General features: G+C 44.8%; 1 protein-coding gene across 1 annotated transcript in view; it reads right to left on the bottom strand.

The window, feature by feature from the left end:
* Positions 1–10,922, bottom strand: part of CSUI_000711 (amp-binding enzyme domain-containing protein) — a 17,065-nt gene extending 6,143 nt beyond the window's left edge. Inside the window, exons 1-9 of the mRNA XM_068060942.1 lie at positions 9,284–10,922; positions 8,095–8,188; positions 6,731–7,145; positions 6,142–6,325; positions 4,662–4,742; positions 3,795–3,895; positions 2,779–2,853; positions 2,008–2,077; positions 328–743 (exon numbers count right to left, since the gene is read on the bottom strand). Coding sequence (XP_067927067.1) covers positions 328–743; positions 2,008–2,077; positions 2,779–2,853; positions 3,795–3,895; positions 4,662–4,742; positions 6,142–6,325; positions 6,731–7,145; positions 8,095–8,188; positions 9,284–9,404 — 1,557 coding nt within the window. The 5' untranslated portion in view covers positions 9,405–10,922. The remainder of the gene's footprint in view (positions 1–327; positions 744–2,007; positions 2,078–2,778; positions 2,854–3,794; positions 3,896–4,661; positions 4,743–6,141; positions 6,326–6,730; positions 7,146–8,094; positions 8,189–9,283) is intronic.
* Between the last annotated feature and the right edge of the window lie 150 nt (positions 10,923–11,072).

Genomic DNA, 11,072 nt, shown 5'->3' with positions numbered 1-11,072 from the left:
TCTATCTATCTTTAATTCATTTATCTATCTATCTATCGGAATCAACATGGATCAGTTTTCTTCACAGAAAAATCACCCAGGAATTTCGCAGCGAGGTGTACAAGGCACAGCAAGTCGCACAAGAACGAGGAGGGACGCATGCACGCATGCATGCAAACTTCTCGTGAGAAAGAGATAATGACGACCAAGCATCATTCAACTTTAAACTAAATAACATTAACACGTTGAAGTGAAGAAGAAAGAATGAATGAAAGGAGGAGAGAAAGAGAAGAAGAGGAGAGAGATGAGACGGCTTCCTCTTGATTCAAATGTTTCCTCTGAACTTACGAAGTCAGGAATGGATGAAGTGACGCTCCGCCCATCTTTTTTATAGCTCGATTCTTTCCATGCTAAAGCCTTTCGAAACATCCATTGAGATAGGTGACTCTTCTCTTTCACACCAAGCATAATGCGATCAAGCATTCTTGTATAGACACGTGGAACTCCGAAGAAAACGGTAGGCCTGAGATGTTGTATATCTTCAACTAATCGTGTGATTTCTCCGGAGTAATAGCCAATCTTGACGCCTATATATGTCAGAATGATCTCTACACCTCTCTGGTAGATATGCGATTGAGGAAGATAACTTAAGGTGCTATCTTGACGTGAAAGATTCATACGATTGTTACACTCTGAATAGCCTGCTATGGAAGCAACAAAAGCTCCATTTGTATGAACCACGCCTTTCGGAACGCCTGTTGTGCCTAAAGAAAAGACAGATTCACAGAGACGTCACAGAGGGAGACGTGAGGAAGAAGAACAAGAAAGAGATTTCTTCCGTTCTCCTTCTTCGCTTTCTGCTAGAATAGGCTAAAGTAGAAATGCAGTGGAAATGAAGCAGGAAGAAGAAAGAACGTTCAAGGGTATCACGTACGCAGACATACCTACATACACACATACATGCGTATTCAATCGCCTTTCATCCATACATACATAGAAACACGCCGGTACATACGTGCATATGCATGTTCATACACCCATACATATTCATACATAGGAAATACCCGTACACAGTCGTACCTACATATATACAAAGCGAGATTTTCTCCGTGAAGAAGTATATAGAGGTATGACCTGGAATAAAGTGAATAGAAAGACATATAGAAAGATAAATAGATAGATAGATAGCTACAGAGATGTTGAGATAGACGATAAGCACTTCGCTCTTCCTACACGGCTTTTTTCAGTCAACAAGACGAAGATAGAAAGAGGAAGGAGGGAAGGAGGGGAGCGAGTGAGCTATAGAATCTTGTATTCTCTACTGAATGATGCAAGTCGGTCATCACCTAGAGAATGAGCCTCAACAGAAGAGAGAAGTCACTACTACTGCAGTTAGAAGAAGATATGGCGACAAACGAAACATAAAACAAGGGCGAAACGCATTCACCATTCTGACGTATCTGGAGAAGACCGTTGAAGAAGAAGAGAAAGTACAGAAAAGGATGTGAAGGAGCTTCTTAAAACTAGTATAGAAAGCCACACACTCGAAGTCATTACTCTAACGAGAAAAAAATCCAAGAAGGGGAAAAAAGAATAAAATCCAAGGCCCAAACACAAAACCAGAAATGACACACTTCGGAAGACGACTCCTACTGTACATACACCTGAAATTGGAACAAAGAAACCTGTCAGAAAGATATGTTTTTCTCTCCTCTTCCCTTCTCTTCACTCGCGAAGACGACAATGAGTACCTCCTTTCACGAGATGAAAAGTCTTGCTGACAGGAAAGATGAAGAAGTAAGTGTTTCATTCGCTTGATAGAGTTGTTACTCCTTCCACAAACAGCCTGCTACATGCAAGATCTTATCGTCTCATAACGGGTCTTGTTACGACAGGATCTTCATTCAAGACTTAGGTCGGGTTGCCCTGTTAAGACATAAAACGTTAGCATTACGGGGTATAATATATATATATATATATGATCTTAAGGCGTAGAAATCTCTAGACAGAGATGGAGAAGATTCTTACCAGACGTGAAGATAACTGTGCATATGTCCTCAGGATCAAGCTGAGGCTTCTCAAACTTCTTGTCTTTTCCCTGAGAGGGAGAATAGCCGCGACATACAGAAAGATACGTCAAGACCCTCCATTTATGCCTGCACTCATAGCTACATGAATGTTTCAAGAAGAACAAAGAGCGTATACATACATGGATCTGCATACATACGTCTTCATAAATTCTCCTCACACGTACATGCGCGCGCAGTCATACATACGTGCATATATGCATATACGTACGTACATACATCTTTACACATACATACATAAATACATACATACATCGTCATACATACATACATATTCATTCATCCCTACATGTACACATAACATACGTACATACCTACATATTCGTGCATATTCATGCATACAGGTGCATACAGATATCTTCATACATATGCATAGACGAGGAATATAGACCACCGCCGGGGTAAAGCAGAGGCTTTACTGAGAGCTAGGTTTCGGCCAGGAGATTTCTTTCTCCTTCAGCAGCCATACCCATTTAAGAAACATACAGGTAACTTCTGTCCACACTCCTGCCTTTGTCATACACGGGCTTATATGCGGACATGATTTGTCTACATGAGCTGAGTCGATACATATGAAAAACCACAAGCTATACATAGACCTCTCAAGCAGAACCAACTACAGGAGAATATCCTACTAAGCAGGAAGAAAGAAAGAGAGATGGAATAAATGAAAGAGAAGAAAGCTATGTATCACTCGAGGACTTCTACATACCTTCTCAAGAAGCTGATCAAAATCATAGAGCTTCACCTTCGCCGCAGCAAAGTCGCTAACCTCGTCTGGAGTTACCTGCCCGTGTTAAGACAGAAGGAGAAAGAAAGAAAAGCAGAGAACGAACTCAATTCGTATTCTTTCATCTGCGCTGTGCAAAGATATACATTGCAGTTATCTAGACATCTCTACAATGTCTATTAAATATCCCTGCCTTCTTTTTCCTTCCCTTCTTTCCTCAAACATATACAAGAACCAATATGTCTCCCTAGTGCTCTCCACTATACTACCAAGAAAGACTACCCTCTATCTCTCTATCTTTAATCTATCTATCTATCTTTGATCTATCTATCTATCTATCCGCCGGTCTATCTATCTATCTCTCTGTCTATCTTTAATCTATTCATCTTTAATCTATCTATCTATCTATCTGTCTATCTATCTATCTTCATCATTCCCTTTTCTTACTTTTTTACTTGCGCCCTAGCAAGCGGAGAAATGTGTACGTCGGGAAGGCACAAGTTAGCTTCCATCGCATCTTGTAGACGGTTATGACGTTATTGATTTAACGCTGAGACACGTAACTAAATGGCTAGCTAGATAGCTAGCTAGCTGCGATAGATGATGAAAGGCAGAAGTCACCTCAGCAAGATGTTGTGCGTTAGTGGGATGAAAGAAACTTAACCAGCTCCTGTATGAAACAGGAAAAGAAGAAAATGTAGACATTGAAAAGACAGACACTAGTCTCGCGTCCCGACAGGATAGTATAGTAATCTACTCTGTTCATGAGAGACACTGACATTACGGTAGACCAAGGTAAGCTAATCTCTTCTCCCTCTTATTCTTTCACAGCCTCTATAGAAGCGACAGTTCACTTCTTTCTCGCGATAGGCACAGCTCAAGAGAGTAAAGTAAGATGAAGAAACTTACATCTATCAAAAGAGGAAAGAAAAGCAGGGCAGACAAGCAAGCAAGCACATTCCTACTCGGGGAGAGAAACATTCTTCATCTCTTCTTACCGGATCAAAGCAAATAACAACTCGGAGAGAAATCTTATCTTCCACGACAAGCTGTAAAGCTCGATAAAGTTTCGAACCTTCAACGAAGAGAACCTGAAGCTCTGCAAGAGAGAAGAGCAGAGACACGATTTCCATCTCTATATGAGGACACCCATACCGACATTAACATTCTCTCTTTCTCTCTCTCTCTATATACATATATATAGGTGCATGCATACATGAATGTATTTCTCATACTCCATGTGTGCTTGAAATTCGTTACCTATCTTAACTAAGCCAGTCAGATTTCCCCCCGCGGTACCTGAAGGAATGAGAGGGAGAGTTTGTTCACAAGAGAGAGAAAGAAGACTTCCTCTTTTCGCTTGCAAAACTCTTAGGAAAGTTTCTCCTCTTAGTGCAACTTCCATCATACGGTTAGATAGAGTTCTTTTCATCATGAGATATTCCAGACAGCCTATGGGAGAGCGATAGAACTTCTTCGGCTCTATCATCGTTCCTTCGTATGTTTGGTATGTCTATGCACCTGAGATCTCTATCTCTCTCTCGCTCAAGAGAGTGTCCACCCTTACGTGCGTGCGCGTGGCTTCCTCCGCATTGTCTACTAGACACAACTAGACATCCCGTGTCTTCTTTGGAAAACAAAGCTCCCTTCTAGACCGTCAAAGGAGGCACGTGTAGATACGTAGATAGATAGACAGACTGAAGATAGATAGACTAAGAAGAGATGGACAGAGAGTCGTCACACGGCTCCCTGGAGATATATTTGTTAGGCCCTCTGTGGGAATAAAGCGCACAGCTGCTAGCATGCAGACAGATAGACAGATAGATCGAAGATAGACAGAGAGATAGACAGAGATACTTCCTTACGAGTGCGGTTGAGAATGTACAGCAGAGCCTCTTGCCCGAGTGTATCGTAGAGTGGCACACTCACGAGCTTCGTTGCATTGCCTGAAGAGAAAAACCAAGAGAAACAAAGAAGAAAAAGCACCTCGAAATGAAAGGGGACTCTCTTAACGAGGCTCGATTCTTCCTTCCTTCCTTCTGCTCTCTCTCAAGCCCCTTCCTTCCGAAGACTGCTCCGACGCTCCTAGAGTCAAAAAACAATAGAAGGCGATGTAAGCGAGATTGCCAGCACACAAACCATACTTTCCTCACCCCAACTAATACTTCCCTTCTGTCTCCGTCTGCCTAAATGTCTACGAAAAGCCGAGACACGAGCAAGTCTTCTTAGGCCTTCCTCCTACGGAAAGATAAAGAGGTGAAAGCTCAGCTTCGTTCTAGCCTGTGTGAATCTCGTCAGGTATGTTTGTAGGTATGTATAGGAGCGTAGATACTACTACTTGTAGGGAAAACAGATCCTCAATGAGTGGATCTCTATCAGGATACCGACGCCGCCCGAGACATTATCAAAGATGTCGTTCTCCTTCCGTATATATCCATCTACACATATAAAGAGATACACGTATAGATAGAAAGTACATAGAGTCTCGCATTCACCTAGCTGAGACAGTAGACGAAATCGGTAGGGACCTTCTCCCCTGACATGTATGTACACCCGCACAAAAGGGCAGTGGATGTTGATCGAATGAAACGAACAAGAAGAGATCCTAACGATAATGAAGAAGACGAAGAGGCCACGGGACCTCGTCAAGATATCAGTAGAGATCATCTCTCCTTTATCTGTAAGTATCGTAACTGAGTATCTGCTGCTGAAAAGTACGAAAAGAAAAGATATCTATCTGAGAAGAAGAAGTCCAGGAGCGAAACAGTTTCTTCCTTGAAGTGTCTGGATGTGTATGTAGACTGCTACACCGCGAGCTGACGGGAAGAAAAACAGGGGAGAAAACTCTCGAAATTCCTTTCAACTTCGTTCTTTCTGAATAGCTCTCTTGTCTCTTTCTCCTCTCACCGTGTATGGATGAGAGATGCCAAGAAAAAGGGAAACAAGAGGTTAACGACGTACATAGCAGAACAGAAATTCGGTGGACGCATGCGACGGGAGACAAGGTGTCCACACGATGAATAGTCTAAAACTAGGCCAAAAAGACAGGGTCACACTCGGAAGCTATACGTACAGACACACACGTGAACAGATAGATAGATAGGTACATAGATAGATAAAAAATGGATAGATTAAAGATAGATAGATTGAAGATGGATATGTGTGTGTATCCGTTCAGTCCGAAAAAGAAAGAGAGCTAGAATGTCAGGATCCCAGGGTATATGAGATTGTAGGAATGACATCTGCGTTACACTGCGAGTTTTGAAGCCGACGACGAGGATCAAGAAGAGAATGAAGAAAAGAAGAAGAAGATGGTTTTTTGTATCGAAGAAGAAGACCACTTACATGCAAAGTCTGTGACACGCCAAGCCGCGCTACTTCTTGCCCATATGCCAACAAAGCGATAGCTCTCTTTCTTTAAGTCACCTCCTTGCATTGCTTTAGCATCTCCCTCATCGTCAAAGGTGACTGTAGGGACTTGAATTTCATTCTGGAGAGCCCAGGCCAGAGCTTCGACCTTCTCTTGTGTCTGGAAGCAACAAGCGCCCTCACATCGCTGACTAGACACCAAATGGGCAACATCTCCATCTAAAGACCAGGAAGAAGGTAGCTAGAGCTAGCGCTAGTGGAGTGACCTAAAGTCGTTCGTCTGACAGAGAGAAGCGACTAGTAGGAAGGAGGAAGAAAGCAAAAGAACTTGTCTCTTGCTTTATGTCTACTCAACATCCTTGGATAAGGGGGTCGTCACTTCTTCCTCAAGACCATAGAACTTGCTGGGAAGAAGCGAAAGAGGAAGAAAACTCGAGTGGGGGAGGAGTTCATACATCATTTATAGAAGATAGGATAAGATTGTCTCTATGTACAGATTGTTGTATGGGTGTGTGTACACATCTCTATTTGCCTTTGTCTAGACGACCTATCCTCTCTTGCGTACCTGTTTGAAAGTGATCCATTTATAGTCTCCAAAAGGGGACTCTCGGCGTGATGACGTACTCCGTCCTACTTCTCCATTTGCATGCGATTGCCAGCTAGCCCCGCTAGGAAGACTTCGGACATCCGATGAGGAGGTCTTGATGTTTGCTACTGACGAGTCACTTGCCTTAGGAGATTCTATCTCACTGCTATGTTCTTTACTTGATTTACTCGTTGTCGCGTCCGAAAGCGCTACAATGTTGGCATTCTTGGTACTGTTACTCTTGCTCTTCTCCGATTCTCCGTTCTCTTCATTCTCTTCGGGAGGCGATGCGGAAACAAGACGATCTGGAATGGGTTCGAAGGACAGCTTCTCCCGTTCACCTAGAAATTCTTCATCGGGAAAGGCCTTCGCCGAGCAATACAGCGCATCGACACTGGGAACAGAGAGAAGACAAACAACAATAGGTGCATGCACCTTTGTAACTAGATACATGCACGTAATTTCCATACCATACAGTCAAAGAAAATCGGAGACAATGTTCCTATCAAATACAACATACAAAAGAGATGTATACGGATAGAAAAGGGGTAGAAAACTTTCCACATATATATATATATATATGTATCGATATATATGTGGAGAGAGAGAGACGCTGGAGAGAGACTTGTACATACATCTATCAGAGAACAGGTATTCGCTTGGAGAGCAGAATATATCAGCTCTCCATCCCCGCTATCGTCCATTTCTACCTCCTATCGTTCAAAGAGACGACTACGCGGGGAGACGCAAGAAGAGAATTAGATATACACTGTCATGAGGTCCGCAGTGAGATGAACATCGTACACGCAGATATACATACGTGGATGTAATTTACCATGAGAAGAATGGGTGTGCCCTGTGTATGCATGTATNNATACATGCATACACAGGGCACACACAACACATCAATCCGGGCACGAGGGGACCGACACATAACAGGAAGATGCCTGGAAATGGGGGGGAGAGTCTATCTTCTCGTAGCAGAGAGACAGGAGACATCAGTCAACTTCACTCTATCTGGAGTCAGCCATTCTGGCACTGCTTACGGATACATGGTGTGTCAAACTGCGTGTATGTATTCTCATGCAGACCATGCATGCGAGAAGAAAGCGAGCCAGCAACCCTACTCGTCTTTATACAAATCCACGTAAGGCAGGCAGTGTGGGTAGGTATACACCCACACAGTAAACTTAGCTAGATAGGAACAGTCCATACAAGAAAAGAGGCTAAAGTCTTGGCAGATCTGGAGAGGAAAGACCTATCTTTCTGATTCTCCCCCCTTATTCTGAAAGGCTCATCAGCTCAGCCAAATAAAACACTAACAAGTCCGTAGACATCCTCACGGTGCGCGTAGTTCGGGAGCACCCACGACAGAGGAAGGTAAAGATTGGACAGGGACAGGGTGATCCGGGGAAACAATACACCGGTAAACAGGTGTCTCATCTGTACATACATCAGAAAAAGTGAAGTGCTGCTACCTCTTGAGTTTTGCAAACAGAAGCAGAACACCTGAATTTGAGAATTACACTGCCATCGTTCTGTTTGCCTTCCAAAGAAAACGAAGGAAGCTGGTCTCCTGAAATCTCCTAACTTTGGGTCAGTACGGTCTTCTGCGTATCTATGGACAGTACCTACTGTGGCGTACATAGATGCAAATACCTATATGTACAAATAGGAGATATATATATACATTTCTATGCTGAGAGGTTACTTACCTACCCTCGCACAAACACGCGTGAAGCGGGAGAGCCAGCGAGTACATCGGAGGAATTCTCAGAATGTAATAAGTAACATAGCTAGATAACTCCCCTGTACATCTACGCCTCCCCCTGTTCGGTTTAGCATCTGTTCCTCATTCCTCTTCCTACTATATACGCTGAAGATCTGCCCGGAGATTCTCTTCTTAGCACATACAAGAGAAATCCCCCAGCACTGTCGTATAGAGGAATACTGGACTGCACAAGTATCACTCATAGCTACGCAGCCTCTAACTCCGCTTTTTTTTCCCTTCAGTCCTCATCTAGCCACTGAAGATCCCAGGCGAGCAAAGGTTTCTCTGGTAATAGCTGTAGTAGAGCTACGGTTACTATGTCAAATCTGGAACACCCTCAGGTAGATATTGAGATACACAAGACAGAGCTGAACAGCAGAGTTTTCGTACTGAATGAACTTTATGGACATGCATGTACATACTTCGTGAAGGTAGGGCATCTAAATCCATGCCCAAATACGTATCTATCTATCCTTATGTGTACATATGGATAGTGGAGGTACGTATGTCTTGAGGTATGCAACATAGACGTATTCGCATTATTTTCGGCTATCAGAGATGTGCAGAAGCTAGATGAGACGTACCCAGATCGAAAATCTTACACCATGGATGCGTCGCCGGCTTATCTGTCCATGTAGTAGTGCGCGGCTATATCACTGGACAGGCGGAGAGGCAGGTGTGTGTAATGGCAGGTCGCCTGAATCATGTACGACCACGATTGTACCGAGGTAGACCCAGGGACGATTAACTCTCTTTCTCACCTTGATCTGTCTTCAGCGGATCCGCAGGCATCGCATATATGCCTTTCCAGCACTGTTTAACAGTGAGACGATCAGGAACGCCCCTACCAGCGTCAATAGAAGCTCTGGGAGTGGCCACCATTGTTTTGATAGGTCAAGAATAACTTGTGGATGTACACCAACTCTTCAGAACTTCAGAAAAAGTGCCCCGGCGACGATTCACAGGTCAGAAGTCCGCAGCTCCGTCGCTCTTTGAAAATGCCAACCGTCCGAAGGATAAAAGACTTGAGTGGGAACAAAGGCTTTTGAGCAGGAAGAGACTACCAATTAGGGCGCCTTTTCGGAGAAGCCGTGGGCAATTGCACGAATGGAGTTGAAAGAAGCGAGCAAATGCACTAGGAAAGAAAGAGAGAGTGAAACCAGGTATCCCATACAGAATACAAAGAGCATGCTCGTCGCAACATGTGCAGGAGGCTGACATCGAACTGTGGTCACGCAGTAGCCATGTTTCCTCTGGCTCCAAGCCGATTAATGTCGGAAAGATTGAAACATAGTTGGAGGCCAGCTAATTCTAGGTCAGGCAAACGAAGAAACACCAGAGACAGAAGAAGAAGAAGAGTAGCCCGTCTGCGCTGCGTGTGTTCCAAAGGAAAGCAGATTGCCGTGCCGCCTTTTACCCTGAGGAGTATCTCCTTCTGTCGGCTCGCAGGCGATAGTCGGCAATACTGACAAGACACAGGCGTTGACACTGAGGTAGCTCAGACTTCTGAGGAAAAGCGAGAGTAGCCTTCCGTTCAGGGAATACGTCGAAACACGTCGAGCTCAGTTCAGTCGATTACCACATCGCCGTTGCAGCGCTTTCTCTTCCTCCCCAAGCATTGAGTCCTTTCTGTGACAGATACGGAATGCTAGCTCGCCGACGTCGAGTCAAAGCAAAAGGTCAGTCAAACGCGTTTGTCACACTCCTGTCGCCGAGAAAGCGAGACACGGTTTCGTACGCAAGGTCATGCTGGTAGAGCGACGGCCAAGCTCATGCCTAGCGCACACCGGCGCAAGAATGAGTAGAATAGAGCTCTTTCCCAGTTAGTTATGCAAATGGCAAAGAATGAATGCAGAGGAAAACTTGTGGGCAAGGATCCTCGAGGGCTCGGTCGTCAAACGAAAAAAACTCAAATGCCGCGATCCGCGCCATGTAAGACCCGGAACTCAACAGGCACGAAGGCACAAAGTAGGTCAGATGGCGTATACCCTTTATTCCAACAAAGCAAGGCGTTCCACGCTGTTAAACAGACCTGCTTTACAGAGGAAGCTTCATCAGAAAGATGCCGTACGGCTGCTGCAATCGCCACAGCTCCGCGCAAGGCTGCTGGCATGCACACTGTGCCGGGAAGTCTGCTACGCATCCGGCAGTCTGCGGAGATGTCAAAAACAACGCGCGTTCCGACACGGGTTCCTGGTTGGGACCCGTACTACTCGCGCCGCTGTTCCCCGCACAATGCAGTCCGTGGTTCCACATCCGAGGACAGAAATTCTTTCTGCGACTTGCCGGAACACTTTCGCCAGTCGGTTGCTATCAGACGAGCGCCGGGTGTGCAAGAAAGTGTGACGCCTCTGCAGTAGAACCAGAGGCAACAATTGCGTGGTAGCCAGCTGTAGTCGGGGTGACTGATATGCCCGCCAAAGCCTGCAGTGCTCACTCGGCTAATAGTCAGCCGGTGAGCTGCTACAGTAACGCTGTAATAGGCAGCCAGCACTACTGCCCACAGTGGTGAGGCTGTGTTGCGTGTAGTGGTTCGGGGACGCCCGGTGC

This window comes from Cystoisospora suis, assembly GCF_002600585.1.
Source record: "Cystoisospora suis strain Wien I chromosome Unknown contig_283, whole genome shotgun sequence".
Classification (NCBI taxonomy): Eukaryota; Apicomplexa; class Conoidasida; order Eucoccidiorida; family Sarcocystidae; genus Cystoisospora; species Cystoisospora suis.
The sequence above is the reverse complement of the archived record's forward strand: the minus strand, read 5'-3'. Positions and strand labels throughout refer to the sequence as shown.